Source organism: Desmodus rotundus, chromosome 2 (assembly GCF_022682495.2).
Source record: "Desmodus rotundus isolate HL8 chromosome 2, HLdesRot8A.1, whole genome shotgun sequence".
In the NCBI taxonomy this organism is placed as follows: Eukaryota; Metazoa; Chordata; class Mammalia; order Chiroptera; family Phyllostomidae; genus Desmodus; species Desmodus rotundus.
Genome location: NC_071388.1, coordinates 24,104,670 through 24,126,211, shown reverse-complemented (window position 1 = coordinate 24,126,211; position 21,542 = coordinate 24,104,670). Strand labels below are relative to the sequence as shown.

General features: G+C 39.4%; 2 protein-coding genes and 1 non-coding gene across 3 annotated transcripts in view; 1 reads left to right on the top strand and 2 right to left on the bottom strand.

Moving 5' to 3' along the window:
• Positions 1-732: 732 nt before the first annotated feature.
• Positions 733-21,542, bottom strand: part of GFM1 (G elongation factor mitochondrial 1) — a 38,696-nt gene continuing 17,886 nt past the window's right edge. Inside the window, exons 12-18 of the mRNA XM_024563070.4 lie at positions 19,686-19,823; positions 18,727-18,809; positions 8,546-8,708; positions 5,965-6,109; positions 2,054-2,214; positions 1,240-1,293; positions 733-1,085 (exon numbers count right to left, since the gene is read on the bottom strand). Coding sequence (XP_024418838.2) covers positions 954-1,085; positions 1,240-1,293; positions 2,054-2,214; positions 5,965-6,109; positions 8,546-8,708; positions 18,727-18,809; positions 19,686-19,823 — 876 coding nt within the window. The 3' untranslated portion in view covers positions 733-953. The remainder of the gene's footprint in view (positions 1,086-1,239; positions 1,294-2,053; positions 2,215-5,964; positions 6,110-8,545; positions 8,709-18,726; positions 18,810-19,685; positions 19,824-21,542) is intronic.
• LXN (latexin) lies at positions 12,360-18,691 on the top strand. Its single transcript, XM_024563083.4, has 6 exons — positions 12,360-12,971; positions 14,239-14,301; positions 15,377-15,554; positions 15,654-15,790; positions 18,069-18,131; positions 18,395-18,691. Exons 1-6 carry the CDS (start codon positions 12,843-12,845, stop codon positions 18,491-18,493), a joined length of 669 nt encoding a protein of 222 aa, XP_024418851.2. The 5' UTR covers positions 12,360-12,842; the 3' UTR covers positions 18,494-18,691.
• Positions 17,514-17,647, bottom strand: LOC112309864 (small nucleolar RNA SNORA13). Its single transcript, XR_002975317.1, has one exon. It is a non-coding gene; the product is annotated as a small nucleolar RNA SNORA13 (small nucleolar RNA).

The following is a 21,542-nucleotide window of genomic DNA, read 5'->3' as shown; positions in this document are numbered from 1 at the left end:
CATAAGAGTGTCAGCTGATTTCTCCAAAGAGACCTTACAAGCAAGAAGGGGCTGGCAAGAAGTATTCCAAGTCATGAAAGGCAAGGGCCTACATCCAAGATTACTGTATCCAGCAAAGCTGTCATTTAGAATGGAAAGGAAGATAAAGTGCTTCTCAGATAAGGTCAAGTTAAAGGAGTTCATCATCACCAAGCCCTTATTATATGAAATGTTAAAGGGATTTATCTAAGAAAAAGAAGATAAAAAAGATGAACAGTAAAAATGACAGAAAACTCACAGTTATTAACCACCACACCTAAAACAAAAACAAAGGCAAACTAAGCAAACAACTAGAACAGGAACAGAACCACAGAAATGGAGATCACATGGAGGGCTATCAACAGGGGAGTGGGAAGGGGAGGGGGGAGAAAGGTACAGAGAATAAGTAGCATAGATGATAGGTGGAAAATAGACAGGGGGAGGGTAAGAATAGTATAGGAAATGTAGAAGCCAAAGAACTTATAAGTATGACCCATGGACATGAACTATAGGGGGGGAATGTGGAAGGGAGGGGGTGGGCAGGATGGAGTGGAGTGAAAGGGGGGAAATGGGACAACTGTAATAGCATAATCAATAAATATATTTAAAAAAAGAAAAGAACTACTAAAAATTTGGAAAGGAAGGTTATGCACATTCTAAGCTTAGGAGTGTAACTAATATATCTCTTCCCCCTTAAAATAAATATTACACATATTTCAGTAATAATCACATTTTATTTGAGGCTTTTCAGTGAACTATAAAAGCCGTCAACAGAGATATACATCGAATTAACTTTGACATGATAGGAGCTTCTGAATAAAATAGAAAGGGCTTCCAAAATTTCTTGTTCCTGCCTGAATTCATTCCACTGGAAGCCATTAAGGTATCTAAACCCTGCAGATCTAGTTCAAGTTAGTCCATGTAAGTGAGGAAAGTCAGTTCTTGGCTTTTCCTTTTTTCACAGGAAGCTGACCCGTAGCTTCCAAATACTTATTGATGAGGTCCTCTTGTGTGGACGGCGAGCATGGATGGTACCTGCAGTACTCCATTGTGTATTCTCCCTTCCCCTGGGAATTTTTAAAAAAGAAAGAAAAAAAAGCAGAGATTTAAAAAAACATAACTATCAAGGAAAATCATGCAAAAACAAGATTTCACAAATTTGATCATGTTGTAGTACAACCTCTTCGAGGAGACTGAAGTAGAACTTAAGCACTGGCTTACCTCTGTGCATGACCTAAGTTCAGTGGAATAACCGAACATGTCATTTAGAGGGACCTGGAAACACACACAGGAGACATTTTAGCACTGCTTACTGAAAACTGTGTGAGAAAAACACAGAGAAGCCTTAGCCATTTAATTCCTTTAGAGTTAGGTTTCTACTAACAACTCTTGGTTTAAAAGAACTAGAAGCCAAAGAGAAACATATTTTTATTTTACTGCAAGTAGAAATCCTATTTGAAAATAACTTCCTTTGGCAGTCACAACTGGAAACCAAATGTTCCCATTTCACAGAGCAGACCTCGCTGATGGCCTGTCCTGCTCTCCCCTACCCCCCTCTCCAGCCATGTTCAGCATTCAGGAGTGTTTCTTCTGTGGGGATGTTAACACAACTTTCCTTGGACACCTTAATGATTTGCTGACAGCAGTGTCTTCTAGGAAGCCTTACAGAATGTAGTAACATACTTTCTCCCAAGAGATTTAAGTCAAGTAAGGTACAGGTAAGAAAATGAAATATTATCCCAATAAATTAGAGATGACATGATACAGCTGTAATGAGAAAAATAACTAAATATCTAAGAAAATGACATATTCACAAAGGCCTACATAAGATGAATCTTATTTTTAGCTTCTGCACTTAAGAGTTGCTCTAACAGTAAATTACAGAAATTGTCACATGTCTATAAGCCACAAATTCAACACCCAAATAGCCACGGAAACGTGTCAGTTTGCTTCACAAGCTCCCAGAACAAAAGCTAGCTCTAATTTCCGGCTGCGGTTAATGAAAGTGAGACTGGCCGTGACCGACAGCACTCACCTCTGCGTACAGTGTGAAATAGTCCTCGATTCCATCCTGCCCTGTGATCACCCCGTGGCGCCGGTTAATCCCTGCAATCACTGCTCCCTGAAATTCATTTGGGGCCATAACTTCCACCGACATAATGGGTTCAAGAATACATAATGTTGCATTTGCCAAGGCTGGATTTAAAAAATATACATATATTAGTTTATTAATCTCTAAACAAACTGAAACACTTTTCTATCCAGATATACAAAAGGGAGACAGAAGGTATTCTCCCAAAGGTACACACTGAAGTGATGAGGTTAAAACATCTAATCTGGACTCTTTTTTTCTGTAGCAATAACAGTCACTCTTCTAAATGGAAATTTCAAAAAGACAAAACTTAGTTTTAGTATTTCCATTACTGTCATTTTATACTTAAAAATCATTAAGCTGCAGAGGATAAAATATAAGCGGTCTTAAAATCACATTCAGTCAAGTCCTTTACCATTTAAATTACGCAGTTGAGAGTTAACTTATTCTTTCTCTCTGAAAATTCTTTCTTGTTGGTCCCTGGCAGGCAACTATTTTTAACTGTACAGAAACAACTTCTATCACAGGCGCGAGCGGGGAGAAGGGTACCCTTCACAGACTTGGAGACAATGATCAAGTCATGTCTGAGATCCGTCTTTCCTTTTCTAGGCTGAACAATTCCAACATCTGCCTGAGAATTAGGAATACCAAGTTTCTAGTTTCTACTCTGCCTCTAATAAGTTACATGCCTTTTAGTAAACACAATCTGTCCATGCCTTAAGTTTCTTCACTTAAAAATTACAGACATCGGCCCTGACCGGGTGTGGCTGAGTTGGTTGGGCGTTGTCCTGCAAAGCGAAAGTCACTGGTTTGATTCCCAGTCAGGGCACGTGCCTAGGTTGCAGGTTTGGTGCTTGGTTGGGGCACATAAGAAGCAAACAATCGATGTTTCTCTCTCACATCGATATTTCCCTCCTGCTCTTTCTCCCTCCCTTCTCCTCTCAAAAAAATAAATAAATAACAATTAAAATCTTAAAAAAAAAAAAAAAGGCATCAGGCCTGCGAATCAAGGGGTTGCCAGTTCAATTCCCACCTGGGTTGCGGGCCAGGTCCCCAGTAGGGGGTGCATGAGAGGCCAACAACACATTGATGTTTCTCTCCCTCTTTCTCCCTCCCTTCCCCTTTCTCTAAAAATACAAATATATATAAATAAAATCTTAAAAAAACAAAAAGGTCCCAATGCCTTGCCCATTCCCATGCAGTAAGTATGAAGCAGCAGAGCCAGTATTTAAACTCAAAGCCTGGCAAGTAATTGGCCAGGAGATTTAAAAGGCAGCCCTGTTGACTTAAACGAGCTTACCATGACTCTGGTTGGCCTTTATTTCCCTTACAGAGTGGCTACAAGTTCAATGTTTCTGGGAGACCACGCATAGTGTTCTTTCTAGAATTTGGCCATAGGAAATGATGGCAAGGTCACATCCATAAGATGAAACATGCCCATAACATTCAATTTCACATTTTGGTTACATCACTGATTAGTCTATAGTCAGAGTTTAAATAGTGACTGAAAACAGTTTCAGTTTTCATTTTTCTAAATGAAAAACTGGGGTCCTCGCTAGGTGGCCCTATTGGTTGAAGCATCGTCCTATATACCAAAAAGGTTGCAGGTTCAATCCCTGGTCAGGGCACATACTAGAGGCAACTAATGGATGTTTTTCTCCAACACCCTCTCCCTCTTCCCCTTCTCCTCTCTCTAAAATCAATAAACATATCCTCAGGTGAGGATTAAAAAAGAAAAAAAAATACACGGGAACATAAACTATTTTTCTTCCAATTTTGGTATCAGAGAATGATAAGTATAAGCTCTTTTAACACTAAGCTCATTTATCAATATTTTCACCCTAAAATTCTCATATGACATTCAGTGGAGATTCAGTGTGCTTAAAGGTGATTTTCTTACTAAGCCTGGCAAAAACCTTCTTTACTCTTCATATTTCTGTCTTTTGTTCATGGAAAAATAAGAATTAGATGAAGAAACAGCAAAATAATTCATTTTCCATGCTAGCACTCTGCTTATTTGCACTTGTTTATCTGACAAAAAAAAAATCCCCCAAACTTCTCAATTCAATTATCATCTAGTGCTTTTCCTTTGCACACCCAATAGGCAATTAATCATACTTAATAATATTTATAGACTTACATAATTAAAAATTAAATGGTACATACTGAACTGTTTAGTTAATATTCATAGATATACAGATTTTTCTCATGGATGCATATGTGTATATTATAAGCAGATACATCTATATTTATTTACATTTCATATAGGAACAATGAAAAAAAATGAGGCTCTTTGTTAATTGATAACCATACCAATTTTCTGTAACCTCAACCTCCAGGAAAGCTACCAATTTCCACTGGAGAACTAGCATTGAACTACTGGTAATTTCTAATTTGTTTTGACTATACTTTTAAAAAGTATCACTATGTATCCATTTACCAAATCATCACATTGTAAACTTTAAATATCTTACAGTTTTGTCAATTACATTCCAATAAAGTTGAAAACAACATAAAGTGATTACAAGTAATGTGTCAGTTTAAGACAACAGTGGTAAACACTTAGAGGAAAAGGGGCAGGTGTTTTAATCTCAATCATGCCTAATAAAGTCTTATTTTCTTCCTGACTTTATTTCCCCCTTTTCCTATTAACATCATCTTCAGATTGTGACAGGATTTCTAGATCATATATTTCAACAGCATTTTTAAATATGTTTATTGATTTTAAAGATCGAAGGGGTGGAGAGAGAGAGTGAGAGAGAGAAAGAGAAACATCAATGTGAGAGAGAAACATCCATTGGCCGCCTCCGGTATGCGCCTCAACTGGGGACCGAACCTGCAGCCTTCTGGTGTACAGGACATGCTCCAACCACTGCGCCACCTGGCCAGGACTCAACTGCATTTTTAATACACAGCTGGCATAAAGAAAATGGAGAATTCTCTCTCTCTTTCACAGCCAAGAAACAAAAGCAGAAAGTACTAATGTCTCCCGTTAGTTTCAGTAAAATAAGGAATTAGCACAGCAAACTGGTTAAGTTACGAGCAACCTTTTCCAACCACTGCCCCACCTGATCACAGATGCAAACAGACCAAAAACAACAGAAAGTCCAAAATTCATTCAGAATCTATAAAATCCTGATTTACAGAATGCTTAGAAAATGTGTCGATTAATCTAACTTTCTACTGTCCATTTTGAAATGAAATGTTGAAAACATTTCTGAAATGTTTTGTGAATCATGATATAACTTTCCTAAAGATGCTCACAGACATCACTAAAGATACTTACAAATGGCCACAGAACAGACATGGAAAAGGTGACAGAGGGAATGAGCTTTCTGGCTTCAGGACACAACTTTGAAGTTCTTTTGTCACATAACCCTGACGTCAAACTGTTGCACTGTCATTTGCTTCCTCTCTTGGAAGCAATGCATCAGATGTATTTGCAATTGCTTAGGGCTCTGTTTCATACGGGTTTTTAGTATGCATATTATTGTGTGAGAAAGGTTGACAATTTTAGCAGTTTAGCAAGAAGTCTACACTGTGACTATGGTTTACTAAATTCTTTCAAAATACTTTGCCATTCTCAAATTGCCTAAAAGCCTTCAATGTCCTAAATGAAAAAAATTATTTATAAATTTACGGGTTTCCTGACATGTGAACAAATCACAAAAACCAGAATGACCATAGTTAATGTTGAAAGAGAACTGAGTCCTCTGTCCCCACTTGGACTCCATGAACACTGGCCCAGGACGAGCCACGGTCCCTGGGGCGCCGCCCAGTGCTCTGGAAGGGAAGACCAAAACAGCACAGGGAAAATGGTCACTGGCATCGGCGAGCACCAGGACCCAGCATACCTTGTTTGAGAGCACCTTCTCCTGCGCGGATGAAAGAGATTTCATTGGAGTCCACCATGTGATGCGCTCCATCTTGCAGGACGAACCGGAGCCCAGAGAGTTTGTGACCAGACAGAGGGCCCTTCTCGCAGGCATCCAGAAACCCCTGTTAATGAATGAACACCACTTCTGGGGTGAGTGGCTTTGACTTGCAGATGCATTACCCAGGACCCCCAAACATTTCAGTATTCAGAAGTTTAACATTTTTGTGTTTGCTATAGTTCACTCAAAAAAAGTTTTAAAAGTTGAACAGCCTACTATTTAATTCCTGTGGCATTTAGATGAGTAATCCCCTTGGAAAAGCATAGTGGTTAAAGGTGTGAGCTGGTTTCAAAGCGATGCTGAGAGTGGTAACAATCACCTTCTCAAAACCTCACCTGCGGGAATTGGGTAACACTCTCGACCCACGAGAGACAGCACCACCTTCATTTTACAGGGAGGAAATGGGAAAGGACTCCCAAAAAGAAAACCCCCAGCAGAACGGGCGTTTATTGAACAGCTGTGTCTTGAGCTCCTACGACACACCGGCCACAGCTTTCCCCACCTGCAGCTGTAGCGTCAGAAAGCCAAAATGAAGAGGTCATTTTTCCAGATGCAATTCTTCTTTTAAAAAACAGCTTCATTGTGTAAATATACCATAGTTTTTGGATCCACTCGTTTGCTGATGGGCACTTAGGTTGCTTCCAGTACTTGGCTATTGTAAATTGTGCTGCTATGAACATTGGGGTGCACAGGTTCTTTTGGATTGGTGTTTCAGGGTTCTTAGGGTATAATCCCAGCAGCAGAATTGCTGGGTCAAAGGGCAGTTCCATTTTTAGTTTCCTGAGGAAATTCCATACTGTTTTCCACAGTGGCCTCACCAGTCTGCATTCCCACCAACAGTGCGCTAGGGTTCCCTCTTTTCCGCGTCCTCTCCAACATTTGTTTGTGGATTTGTTTATGTTGGCCACTCTAACTCGTGTGAGATGGTACCTCATTGTGGCTTTAATTTGCATCTCTCTGATGGCTACTGACGCTGAGCATCTTTTCATATGTCTCTGGGCCCTCTGTATGTTTTCCTTGGAGAAGTGTCTGTTCAAGTCCTTTGCCCATTTTTTAATTGGGTTGTTTGTCTTCCTGGAGTGTAGTCGTGTGAGAGAAAGAAGGAGCTTATACCCTTTGCAACAGCATGGATGAAACTGGAGAGCGTTATGCTAAGTGAAATAAGCCAGATGGTGAGGGACAAAACCATATGATCTCACCTTTAACTGGAACAAAATCAACAGAAGAAAAAAAGGAAACAAAATATAACCAGAGACATTGAAGTTAAGAACAATCTAACAATAGTCGGGGGGAGTGGGGAGGGGACAGTGAGGAGAGGGGATTACAGGAACTACTATAAAGGACACATGGACAAAATCAAGGGGGAGGGTTCAGCTGGGGTGGGTTGGAGGGATGGGGAGAAAAGGCATACAACTGTAATTGAAAAACAATAAAATTTTTTAAAAAAGCAGCTTCATTGAGGTATAAATGATATACAATAAACTACATATTGAAAGAGTACAATTTGGTAAGTTTGCAGCTCTTTTTCATTCAGTCACTTAACATGTATTTGTAGAGCTCCTACAATTCAAGTTAATTTTTCTTGGCAAAACAATCACATGACTGACACACAGCACAGCTCTGATATTTCGAAACTGTAAACAGCGTCTGCTAAAAACACCTATGCCCCCACTCAGCTACATCAGTCTTGGAGAACAAAAGCTACTGACAAAATACTGTCTTGAAATAAAGTATAATTAATAAAATACACCAATCACAAAAAACGCTATCACCAATTAAATTAAAATTATTAACTGTTAATAAAGATTTGTAAGTTAAAAAGTTAAGAAAAACTGAATAGTTTTCTCAACCTATAAAAACAGACAGTTATTAAAAGTTTACAGCAGTCCTAAAGCCAGTGACCTAGAAAGCAAACAATGCACTAACCACTTCCATGTGCAAAGCACGTCACAATTCCCAAAGAAAGTCAGTCTTCTGTGACCTTCAGTTGTGTGAGGGGCTCCAGTTTGAGTCCTTCACTCTCACCTCACAGACAAAGAAGCTGGCTCTGCGCACTGTGGGTGACCACAGCGCACAGAAACCAGGCACGGACTTGATGGCAGCACCCAGGTGTGGGGGTTCTGAGTCAATGACCATTCTACCACAGCAGTCGCCTAAAACCTTCACAAACCCTAAGGACTGCAACAAATTCCATTGCTGATCACAAGCAATGGGGTAGTTTCAATTTATTAAGAGAAATAGATAACTTTTAGTGACTTACCAAGAGAAATAACCACGATTAAGTAACAGAATGATTTCCCTTCATTGTCATACCATATATTTACAGCTCTTGAACTTACTGAATTGAGAATTCACAATCGGATGGAAAGCTTAACAATTACATAAAGCAGCAGCACTGTAATTAAAATGAACCAAGGAAGACAATGTGATAGAAATATGATTTGACACTACCTAATACACTTTTTGATTTTGCAAAGTGCAATAAATATATTTTTTTTACCTTTTCTACAGAAGGCACAAATTGCTTTGGAACATTTGACCCGAAAGTTTCGTCTGAAAACTCCAGCTTCGTGTAGTTCTCTGGGTCCAGAGGCTCTAGGACACCTATCACTTTTCCAAACTGGCCCGCACCACCCGACTGTTTTTTATGTGTAAACTCAAACCTGAAAGTAATTTAGGAGAAAAAAAAAATCAACATAGCGTTATGTAATTACCAAAATGAGATCACTCCTACTGATTTAAATGAAAAAACCACATTTCACCATTTTTATGTTTTCTTTGAATATAATGGCCTTGCCATAAAATCTTATTGCAGGATTTATTTTAAAAGGAATTCTCTCCTTTCTGTTCATACTAAGAGGTGAGGGTGGGGTACACCACCAAAATAATCCATGGCCTCAATCCTGCCAATTCTGAATTTATTTCCCAAGTAGAAAAGTAGAAGTAATTTTTAATTTAAAAAAAAAAAAAAGACAGTCTAAGATTCTCATTCCAGTAGCCTACATTCCAGAGAGCGTCCCCATTTCTTTTGGAATGCCTCCTTTTCCCGGGAGAGTGTCCTCTCATTAAACCTCTACAACTGAGGACAGTTATTTGAAAATGGGAGATCTGCAGTTAATTTATTCAGACAGTTGCTACGTGATTTTACGACTTGGACATTATGGAGTGATGCCATACAAAAAAAGGGAGTTTCAGGAAGAAGAGACCTAAGTAGCATCTTATGAAAGAGCCTACGTAGCGTCTCCTACCAAAATTGGTATCTACTTCTTCCAAACCACCCTGGATATGGGTGTGGGAACACACTCTCATTCATGTCCATTTATCTGCAGTTATTCACAGACAACTTTGAAAGGAGCTGGTCTTGAGGAAGTTTCATTTTAAAGGAAGAAATGTCTTGCAGATACTCATGAAATGTTTCTTTCAATGAAATAGTAGCCTATTTACATATGCTTAATATGTATGTAAAATGCTTCATCTGTTCTATTTATGTTGCCATTAGTGATTTGAAGTAAACACTGAACTGTGTCTGTATATGTGTCTATTTGAATGACTTAAATTCAGTCATTTTCATTTTGCCATTTAGGCTATTTCATAAAGAGCCTAAGTGTGAATGTTGTGCCTGATGAAATCCCTTTAAGTAATCTTCCAGTAGTCAAGAGCTTCAGGATGGGCTGGGAAGAACAAAATGCTGAAAGGTTAATTTTCCTGGGAGGGATGAAACAGCACAACAAAGAGAAGGCAAGCAGAAGAGAAACAACTTGCCAGGTCACCACAGAATTACTGAAGGGATTCCAAAACTGCGGTTCACCGACATACTGCCAGTTATGCATGAGTTTCTGAGACATTTTAAATTGTTTTCAATCTGAAAAAAATATAACATCTATGCATCATACTCTAGGTCTGTGCTGTCTATATGGCAATTAGTAAGCACTGATATTTACATTTAAATTAACTCAAGTTAAATAAAATTTACAGTGCAGTTCCTCAGGGGCACTAGTCCCCTTTCAAGTAGCTAACAGCCCAATGCGGAGAATTGTACAGGACGGCTGCTGTACAGGACGGCGCAGACAGCGCGCGTGGCGACAGCTCCAGGTTCCACCGGACAGGACTGCTCTGAGGGCCAGCTCACAGACAAGCTGGTCATCCATGAAGGTTCAGGGACCAGGTACGAGTTTAATCAAGTGGATGCCAAATAACAAAACATTTCTGTGCCAGATTTGTACCCAGCACTTTGTATGGGCTGTCGTACTTGTTCTGTAGCACGAACTGATGAAATAGGGACTATTTTTACCACCACTGTGCAGATGAGAAACCTCAGGCTAAGAGAAGGTAACTTGCCAAATTCGGTAACAGCTGTCACATGGCTCAGCCAGGATTTGCACTGAAACCAATGCTCATAATCAAACATTTTTCTAGAAAGCTAGTAAGAATATACACTGATTTAGTCTGCGAATGATGCAATCACTTCCAAAGCTGTTACAGGGTGCTATACAAATAGATTGTGCAATAGTTTAAAGAGAGAAGAAGTGAAGAGTACAGGCATGCTGAAACTAAAAGAATCCATGCCCCTGGGGGGAGATCCCTGAAATGCTGTGAAAGGCAATTTCGTTTTGGCAAAACGTCACTGTTCACGTTAAAATTAATGTTACCATATTTTTCAGACTGTAAGATGCACCCCCCCCATCTGGGAGGAAAATGGGGGTGTGTCTTACAGTCCGAATGTAGCTTACATTTACATTGGTGAAATACTATGTTATTTATGTCATTAAATATTTTACCACATTTTTTGCTTCAAAATTTTTTCCCCTATTTTCCATGTCTAAAACCGAGGTGCGTCTTATGGTCTGAAAAATACGGTAATTAGAATTGTGTTGGTTTTACTACCTCTATGCCGTAGATTCATTTTGACTTTATAGCCATACCAAAGTTGCAAGTCATATAGGTTTTTTCTTAGTTCTATGTTTAGTTATATAAAATTATAATTTCTCTGATCTCAGAGGCCAATAATAATTTTGTTACTTTTAAGATAACCCATACATTATTTGAGGATAATGATCTCTTCCCTAACCATTCATGAAGCTTTACTAAGATTTCAAGGACTCAAAGAAATGAGATTCTCTTAATGCAGTTTAACATTTAAATAGGCAGTTAAAAATTTTAATGTATTTATATTTTCAAAAGAACCTAAATTGGTATGTGTACTTTTAATAAGTGCTGTTAATTCTTAAACTATACTATTAGCTTTGAACTACAGAGATAGCAATTGTACTGCTAAAGGTTCCAAAGGGTGACCTTTTCTAGGAAGCACATGTGTGCTTCTAATCACTCTGGTAAGGACACAGATGTTAACCAGCTATTTGTAAAACTTTAAGATTCATTATCAGCACAAAGCTCTTTCTCAGTGCCATCAGAATGTGACAGCCACATTCCTGGACACCTTCAAAGGAGCACACAATCCAAACCATTTACACATACACAACCTAAGGGCTTGGCTGAATGACTCACACCTTTTCTCCTCAAGAGAAAAACAACCTTCAATTTTTTAGAAAAAAAGCCTTGAGGAGAAACTAAGCCCTTCACTCTCTAGTTACTTCACAGTTGTTGGCTAATATAACTAGAAAGCACGGAAAATGCCTTATTTCTTACTGTTATACATCTTTAAGCTTTTTAAAGTACCACTACGACATATGTCTAGAAAAAAAAAGAAAAATCTTCAAAAACCCATTCTGAGAAAAAGGGGAAAGTATCTTTATTTCCAAGCCAACAAGCTAAAGTGAAGTTCTGACAATACGTCTGATGAGAAGAAACCTTAGCTTCCAGACCTGGAGGAAACATTAACAGCCTAAACCGGAGCTCCTTCAAAGGCGAGCCAAGAAGGTAATTAAGAAATCTGGACGGAAAATGCACTGCCTACTAAGAGTTTGGGCTTGCTTAAATAAATTAAGCGGCTTTAAAACCCCCTGCTTTTCTCCTTCAATGTAGGGGCTCCGTATAAATTCAGTCTTCAAGTGTGTTTAATCCTTACAGTTAAAATTTCAAAGTAACTGAGCAAGTTGGAAGCACACTGTGTATCAAAATCTCATCTTTCTAAGTGAAGGGAGATGCAAGCGCATTTTTTAATTTCTCCTGATTCAAATCACATAATCCTCCAAATCGCTGCTATAGTTTGCAGTCTCTCACACCCTGACTTGGGCAGAACTGGTCCAACCCCACACAAAGTGGGAGAGAGCAATCCTGTTCCTGGGCTCGCACGATGGGAGGGGTTAAGAAGGAATAGGAATGTAGTCACTACCGGAGCTCCTCTGCACTTTGTCCTGAGAGATACTGTGGGTGGTGTACAAGGAAGTTGTGCTTCACTCCGCAAGGGAAGCAACCAGACTGCCTTCCAAGCAGAGGAAACTGGAGGCTCCAGAGGAGACACTCCAGAAAGGCAATGTCTGGAAAGCCCCTCCCGCACTTCTGCAGGGGCTACAGAAAGGAAGGATAAAGAGCTAGCCCACCCGGCCCACACCTCCACCCCACCCAGCCGAATCAGGAGCTCTCCAGCCAGGCTGGGACCTGAGAGTAAAAGTGCACGGAACAGGGCGGGGCAAGGGCATCAGCCAGCGCCCGCCCGGGGCCAGCTTCCTGAAACGGAAGGAAGGAGTGTAGGCCGGAGGGAGAGAGGCGGGGAAGGAGCCGGGACCCCGCCCACGCCCCACCCAGCGCAGCAACCCCACGGCTGACTGCTGATCGGCCGGAGGCGCACTCGTGGGTCTGGTTAGGCTGGAGCAGACCGGAGCTGCTGCTCACCAGGAATGGAAATCCCACCGACCCACTACCCCGCCTCCAGGGCGGCCTCGGTGGTGGAGAACTGCATTAACTACCAGCAGGGGACCCCCCACAAGGTGTTTCTGGTGCAGACGGTCCAACAAGCCAGCATGGAGGTGAGTCCAGCGGCAGGGCACCGGCTCTCCATTCCCGAGGGTCCGCAACAGCCGCCCGCCCGCGTTTTGGGATTGACTGTTGCAGTTGTCAGATCTGGGGCTGGGGTGACGTTTCGGAGAAGAGGCAACCACGCCGATGTCTCCAGTGACAGCCCGGGTCTGTTGGTGGTCAAGGGAAGGCAGAGACATGATAGTTTTTTATAGGCACTAGCGCAAGGAAACGGGAAAAATGTTTCCAACGGGAGGCAGCATTTTCCCCCTTCTCCCGAGTGAAACCTGTTGGAACCATTCAAAAGTCTTAAAACTGCTGTGACATTTCTCATTTACTACTCCACGATCTGGATCAACGAACGCTCCTGTCTTGCAAATGATTCTTCATTTTAAGACCAATCCTTGTCAGACCCTTTGACCAACATGGAAGGGGCAACGAAGAGCAGGGGAAACTGACAGCGGGTATCAGTGCGCTCTGAAGCTTCACTTTAGCCACCCCAAACACTGCCGCGACCGACTGCCATAAATTTCGTGGTTTGGAGCTTAAACAAATGCTTAAGACCTCAGCAATCACTAAGCCTGTTTCCATTTCACTAAATTCTACTGGGTTTGAGATTGTTCATTACTTATCTGACATTAGTTTAACTGCTAACAGTTTTTAAGAGCTGACAGGGAGTAGAGGTTAACTGAACCAAATCACATAATTAGGTATAAATGCTCAATTGTATCTTGATTCAAAAATGAAATGCCTAAATGTTTCTCTTACTGTTATAAAATCTGTTAAAGTATCAATTTTCAGGTCTACTAATTTACAAGTAAAAACAGTACTTACTCTGTCTAATCACTTGGCAGGAATCTGTTTCAGAATGGAATTCACCTTCAATGAACACTATCTGGAGGGTACACGGGGCTCTATGAAAAATTTTTCAATGATGCAGCCCATTTGTCATCTTTAGAATTAAAAGCTGTCTCAAAATTTCTTATATAGAGAATTAGGATCACAGACCCAGAGGTCGAAGTCCTTTCACTGAAAGTGAATCGGAATCCCTTTACTTACATGTGCTTTCATCCCACCCTGAGTTCTCATCTAAAATAAGCCCAGTGGAGGTCCTATGACGCTGGATACTACATGCATGGTAATATGCTTTTAAGGTCTGAGGCTTTATTTACCCCACCACGCAGCCACCCCCTCCCCCAGGGAAATGGGAATGGATTCTTCTAACAATGCAGAAAGCAGTTATTGTCATAGTGGCTCATCACATTTCCTTAATTTTAGGATATTCCAGGACGAGGACATAAGTATCGCCTTAAGTTTTCTGTGGAAGAAATTATCCAAAAAGTAAGTAAATGTCCTTTATTATTAAATAAAATTTGACTCTAAATATTCCAGATTACCTTTGCTGATAAAATCATAGGATTAATTTGTATTTTTGTAAGTTGCTGTGAAACCCTGCCTTGAAAAAATAATGATCATTCAAGAGTCAGTTTTTACTCCTTTTGGATATTCTGAGATACATGAAATAATTCTGTTGATCTAGGAAAAAGACAGACTATATACTTCAGTTCAAATAAATTCCCTTTATAAATGTTATAGGGCAGTCTGAACTCTATTAACAAGTGAGATAAATTACTCTCCAATCATCATCACTTTGTCTGCCTTTTACTCATTCTGCCTTTGATTTCTTCTATTTAAAGAAATCAAGTGTTTTTAAAAATTTATGAGAATGGCCAACCGATATCACCATGTTCAGATTAAGACTGGTTCAGTAATGGGGGAGTGAAATTTTTATATACTTGTGAAGTTATTAATGAGACAAACTCAAAAGGGGCTGCAATTTATAATGTAACCATCTTGAAATTTAAAAAAGCTTGCCCTTTTGTTGAGCACAATTCAGAAAAGATATAGGCTAACGTAAGGACATGCATTAAAAAGCATCTGAGCCGCCAGAAGATCATCTTTATGAAGCAGAACCAATGTTACAATCTTTTCATTTTACATCTAGATACAGATAGCTGTGTCTCAGTTTGAAAAAAAAGTCTGTTATTTCTGGAGCAGAGTAAGAGTAATGGAAATAATTAAAAAGTAACCAGAGTCTGGAGTTGGTATATAAAGTGAGACTAAAATCTGGCCTTGAAAATGGTCACCCCATTAATACTGAAATATATTCCAAGTTTTAAGATGAATTTAAAAGATAAGACAAAACAAGTTATAAAATAAGTTGTCTATTTTAGATACATCTAAGAAAATGACCAGGCCACCCCCAGTTAGATTACCTCTGGAGTAGGCAAACTGAAGACAAGTCTGAAAGAACATCATTAGGGGCCAATGCTTTAAATATTGTATCTCTAAGAGCAATAGTTAGTAATGGATGGCTGCCTACATGTACACATCTGTTGCAAAATGTCTCAAACAGCAAGTGACAGTGAATTGCACAGCTGAAGTACTTTACCCACCAGTGGGACAAGATACTGCACCCGAAGTCAACTTCACATTTGAAGGGGAAATTGGAAAGAACCCAGATGAAGAAGATAATGCATTTTATCAAAAACTCAAATCCATGAAGGAACCACTGGAAGCACAAAACATTCCAGGTATATAAATGTGGCATGGGAAAACATACAATTTAGATCTTGTAAAAGGTTAATACTGTATACATAAAGTAATTCCATTTACCATGTTTCCCTCACCAGACAGTTTTGGAAACGTATCTCCAGAAATGAAGCCAGTTCGACATTTAGCCTGGGTTGCCTGTGGTTATATAATATGGCAGAATTCTACTGAAAACACATGGTATAAAATGGTAAAAATTCAAACTGTCAAGCAAGTGGTAAGTAGTGCCTATAAAATATGCTGTTAATAGGGTTAATATTTATTGGAAGTATTATGAATCATTATTAGATAAACAGTGCCTCATTAGCAATTTTGTATTTAAAATAGTGTACCCAGGATTTTGAAGGAGAAGCTGATTCCAATCAAGGCCAGAGAAAGTGAAGCTGCAGTTTCAAGAGAGCAAAGTCTTAAGTTATAAATAATTTGGTAGTCAGTTTTTGTGCTCAGCCTAATACAGATTATTTCCTTTGGCAGCCTAAGTTTTGTGTTCAAATTACTATAGTCACGCAATATTGAAGCTACCTCTGCTTTTTTCCTCTACTGAAATCATAGTGCCAGAGTTACTCAGAAACGTGGCTGCCATTTCCCCCACAGAAGTCAGCCAGGACAAAAATATTAGCATCTCAGGCTTTATGAAACTTTCTGTGTATGATTTTCTTTCATAACCCATTGAGTCGTAATTTATAACCTCATACCTTCCCTGCTGCTTTCCTTAAGTCTGATATGACTGCTATGAACTGCTTTTTTTTGCAACTTAAAGAAACTATGTCAACTAGTAGTATCTAATGAAAAAGAAGGAAGACAGTGTGCAAAGAGGCCACAACGGTTTTAGCTCCATAAAAGACAAAGACTTTCCAGGTGACTTGTTGCAGCTTGTGGATAACTGCAAGGCAGCACCTGCAGCACCTTTACTCCAAAGGCTTTTACAACGAGTTGTTAGACACCTATAGGCACTAGAAGGCAGGGCACCCAATTACAATACTCAGAGGTGGGGTCGAATACCCAATGTAAACATTACAACAACATTTTAAGAAATAGTCCTTTTTCTAATGCATTTTTGTAGACATCGATCCTGATTACAACATTCCTATACGCGTATCACAGCCTCCAATAACTGAGAAACTAACTGGTCCAGGTTGCAGAGGCTATATAACCATACTCATGATTTTTCAAACCATGTTTTAATAGCTATGCACAAAGATAGGGCTAGTAGTTTTAGGAAAGAAAATTTCTCTAACCTTTCACCAAATATAAAGTTTCAGCAGAAGGGCTTAACCACTGCTTCAGGCTATATACTGGGTCCAGCACAAATAACACCCTTTTATTACAAAATCATAAGCATGTAATTCTGTGACACAACAATATCACACTCAAGCATACCATGTGACATTTTAAGTGAAATGCTCAAATTAAAACTATAAATTATTACACCCATATTATTACCCTACCAATCACAAGCAGGCATTACTTCTGCCAGACCTACCTCCCATTATTACATATCTTTACCCACTAAGATCCAACATGTAAGAAAGCTTACTGCTGATTTTTACCTTGTCTTTTAAAGGACATTCTTCATTGGCATAGTCAGAGAAAGGATTACTTCAAGATAACATAAGGAGAGATTAGGATATTTTTATTTGACCCTGGGGTCACACTATAATCACTATCAACCAAAGGAGCCACAGGAGCTTGTGCTGCCCCGTGAAGTCTAGGGCTTATTTCAGTGCATCGATTACAAGCCTTGAAGAGCCTCATGTCTGGTGATTGTGGTTTTAAACCATGTGGATGCAATGTTTCTGTGTAGCTGGCCGTATAAATACTTTATATGCACAAAGCAATAAGCAGCACAGATCAAAGCTTTAATTACCAAATCAGGTAATTACATTCACTAAATTTGACTGTTTTCAGGGGGTGTTTTTGTTTTTGTTTTTGTTTGTTTACATTGTTACTTACGCAGCTCCTACACCAAGGACATCATATTCAAGGGCAAGAAAGGGCTGCAAAGTGTTTAGTTTATGCCTTTTTGGACACCACATTCACTAGTTTCCAAAAGTGAACGGGCAACACAAAGGCAACCTGTTTTCAGTTTTTAAAGAGAATTTCTATCATAAAATTGGCTTCCTTTAACGTAAACACTCATTTCAGTAGTTTCTCCCTGAAGTTATGCTTTCCTGAGTGCTGTAAACGGTAAGGAATTTTAAGTGGCCAGCTGCAGACTGTACTGCTCTTAAGCAGCTACAACTCAAACTAAAAACAGAAAGGGAAGTGATTTGTAGAGTAACAAATGAAAAATCCTAATTTTAAGTTGTAGTTTGAAGAAAAAACTTATTTATAAGAGAAAGTTTTTCTGTCAGGCTAAATCAATTATGACATTCAATTTTTATTTTTACTTAAGTGGAAGTATTATAATCATCTAATGAAAGCTGATTTTTAAAATTAAAATACTGTTTTTGCCAATGATATTGTTTTACACCCCAGATTTTTATTTATTGCAGCAAAGAAATGATGACTTCATTGAGTTAGACTACACCGTTCTACTTCATGACATTGCATCTCAGGTAAAGTATCATGTAACCTTCACTTCATGCCACTTTGAAAATCGGGGTTTGTTTTATAGCTACTAAGCCTCATTAATTCTGACTCTAAATCAGAATTCAGGTAAATTCAAATAGGCACCAGGTATATTATACTTGCTGCAACTGAATTTGCGTTGTGCTATTCTTCATGAGGACTATTTTGTTTCTAACAAAATATAAATCCAACTCTGTTTTCTTAAATGTTTTCTGAATTTTATCATAGCATTGGTTTCCTTTACTTGCAGGAGATTATTCCTTGGCAAATGCAAGTTCTCTGGCATCCACAATACGGCACTAAAGTAAAACATAACAGCCGTCGGCCAAAGGAAGCACAACTGGAATGAACGAAGACCCATGCTTACTACTGATGTGTACGGCACTCTTCACTGACATCTAGCGTAAGGAGCCAAACAAATCCCAAAGTGTCAGTCTGAATAAATGTCTTGATTCCGGCACAGAACTGCACAGCTTCCATGATGTTAAAGTGTCTTAATAACAGTGCTAGTGCTGTGCATATCCCATAATAAAAAGCTTCAATTACAGCCTCATAGTATGTTCAATTGTGTAGCATACTTACGGGACAGGGGCAGTAATGGTCTCTTTGAAAGCAACTTTTGGCTTTCCTGTGATACAAGGACAGCCATATTCTCTTTCCATCCTCTAAAAAGAGCAGGGGAAATAACTTTTTGGTATATTTAAATTAAAAAAAATAAACAAAAAAAAATCCAAAGAATCTTAATTATTGGAAGCAGTTATTTAAGCATAATAGATAAACAAATGATCAGTCTTAAACCATTTAAGTATCTTACAAAGATTAGCTACATAATATTAAACAATACAAACTGCTTTTATATATTCTATATAAGTGAATTCTAATTTAGACTTATTAATTTACACTTATATCCATTTGATATATCCACTAAAACTTCATCTTTGTTCCATCTTACTACACATTCACTGGAATAGTATATGGATCTGTTGTCAGAATTTTGTACTGTCTCAACTGCAAAGATATGATCACAATTAGAATTTTTATCCTAAGTCACGTATCTTGTTTTCATTCAGATGTACACAGGGTGTTTCCTAGGAAAGTACATATCCCATCTACCCATTTTTTAACTATATTATAATGATCTCAAGTACTGACTTGAGAATAAAACAAGCCAGCAACAGCCCGGAGAGTGGGCACCGGTGGGCGGACTTTCTCAGCAGGTTTCTCCCGAAGGCTGGGACCCAGGTATACTGAACCTAACCAACCAGGACCTGGATGGATGTATGGTCTTATTACAAATCCCCTGCACCTTGATTCTAGACGTCTGCAATGCTTTACAAATAGAAGGATTTACAGAGCAAAAATAATTAATTTGTAGTACACAGTAGAGGAAGCAGTGTACCACATCTGGACACAAACCAGAGTGAGCTTGAAAAACTGCTAGTAGTTTGTGGACATTATACTGAAAATTACAGAGTTTTACTCTTAACAAAACACAAACATAAAGAAAATCAATCGAATTTAGTTTCCTTGTTGTTCATTACCTGAGCATAGATTTCCAGGTGTAATTCTCCCATTCCAGAGACAATTGTCTCTTTGCTCTCGGTGTCAAAGTGGACTTTAAATGTGGGATCTTCTCTTGTAAACCTGCCAATACCTTTTGAAAATTTTTCCAGATCATTCTTTAAAAAAAAGAAAGTCATTACAGATTCTACTAATCATGATAAGCAATGGGACTGTTGAAAGAACTTCACTGTATAAAATTAAATATATACGCAGTTAAGAAATAAAAATGATCCACCATCTAATTCCTAGAAAATATCCTTTCAATATGCGAGCTTGGACACCACCCAGTCAGTAGAGCTGGAAATAGCTGATAGAATTTTCTTTCCGTACCAAGGTACAAGAGCCCAAGACTTAGCTCTATGCCCTCTCCTATCACACTGACAAGAACTGTCCAATTGCGGAAAACTGCCCGTGACGCAGAAAGTAAAATCTGTGTAACTGTGTTAGATTTCAGAAATCCTACACACAATCAAAGAATTAAGCATGTTTACCAAGACTCTACTGCAGATTCAGAGGAGAGTTAAGACCAACAGTAAGGCAAATGCCACAAGGAGACTTTCAAAAGAACCTGGTTTGGAGGTGGTTTCATTCATCTTTATTCTCCATAGATGTAATTTCCTTATGTGGGAAGCAGAGTAATGGCCCTCTAAGGATATGCGCTAATCAACCCCCAAGCCTGTGAATGTTGCTTTACATGGTAAAGGGAGCTTTGCAGTGTGATTAAGGTTACAGACATAAATAATTTGGTTGCGCCCAATGTAATCACATGGGCTTTTAAAAAAATGGAAGAGGAATGCAGAAGGGTAAGTCAGAGAGACGTGAAGAGGGAATAAGAGGCAAGAAATATGCAGGGGTGTCCAACCTTTTGGTGCCTCTGGGCCACATTCGAAGAGGAGTTGTCTTGGGCCACACATTAAATACACAAACACTAATAAAAACTGATGAGCATAAAAAAGATTTTAATTAGATTTACAATTTTGTATTGGGCCATATTCATAGCCGTCCTGGGCTGCATGTGGCCTGCGGGTTGGACCCCCTGAGGCACTAGAGGACTCATTTCGCTGTTGCTGGCATTGGAGACAGGAGGAAGGGGGCAGTCTCTAGACGCCAGGTACAGCCCTCAGGGGACGGCAAGGAATGGGGACCCCAGTTCTGCAACCACAAGGAACTGAATTCTTCCAACAATCTGAGTAAGCAAGGAAATAAACTGTGCCCTGGAGCCTCCAGAAAGGAACACAGTCCCGCCAAAATCTCGATTCTAGCCCATAGCCCATTAAGAACTGTGTCAGATATCTCAACTACACAACTAAAAAATGACACATCTGTGATGTTTCCAGACACTAAGTTTGCAGTAATTTCTTATGGCAGCAACAGAAAACCAGCACACCCTGGATCACCAGTATTCACAGTTATTACATGCGCCTGCAGCTGTGTGTTCTATATTCTGTAGATGTGATCTCAAATTCTAACTGCAATGCTGCAAGACAGAACTGCCCACATTTTACAGGTGAGGAAACTGGGCACAGAGAAGTGACGTGACTTGCTCGAGGCCTCACAGACAGTGCTTGGCAACACTGAGAGTGAACGGGGGTTAGTCTGTCTCCAAAGTCTCTTTCCCTTTCCCCTGCACTTGCCAGGTACTCTCAGCTTACTAGATCATCCCTGCCTCCACCCCTGAAATGCACAGCTTCATGCAGTGATTTCATTATTTAATTTAAATTAATTCACTCCGGCAAACAAACAATCCTGAGACCCAAAAAACCCTTTGGATACTGATGCATCTGATTTCCCCCCATTACTGTGAACTATCAGGACAAAAGTCTTACATACACTCT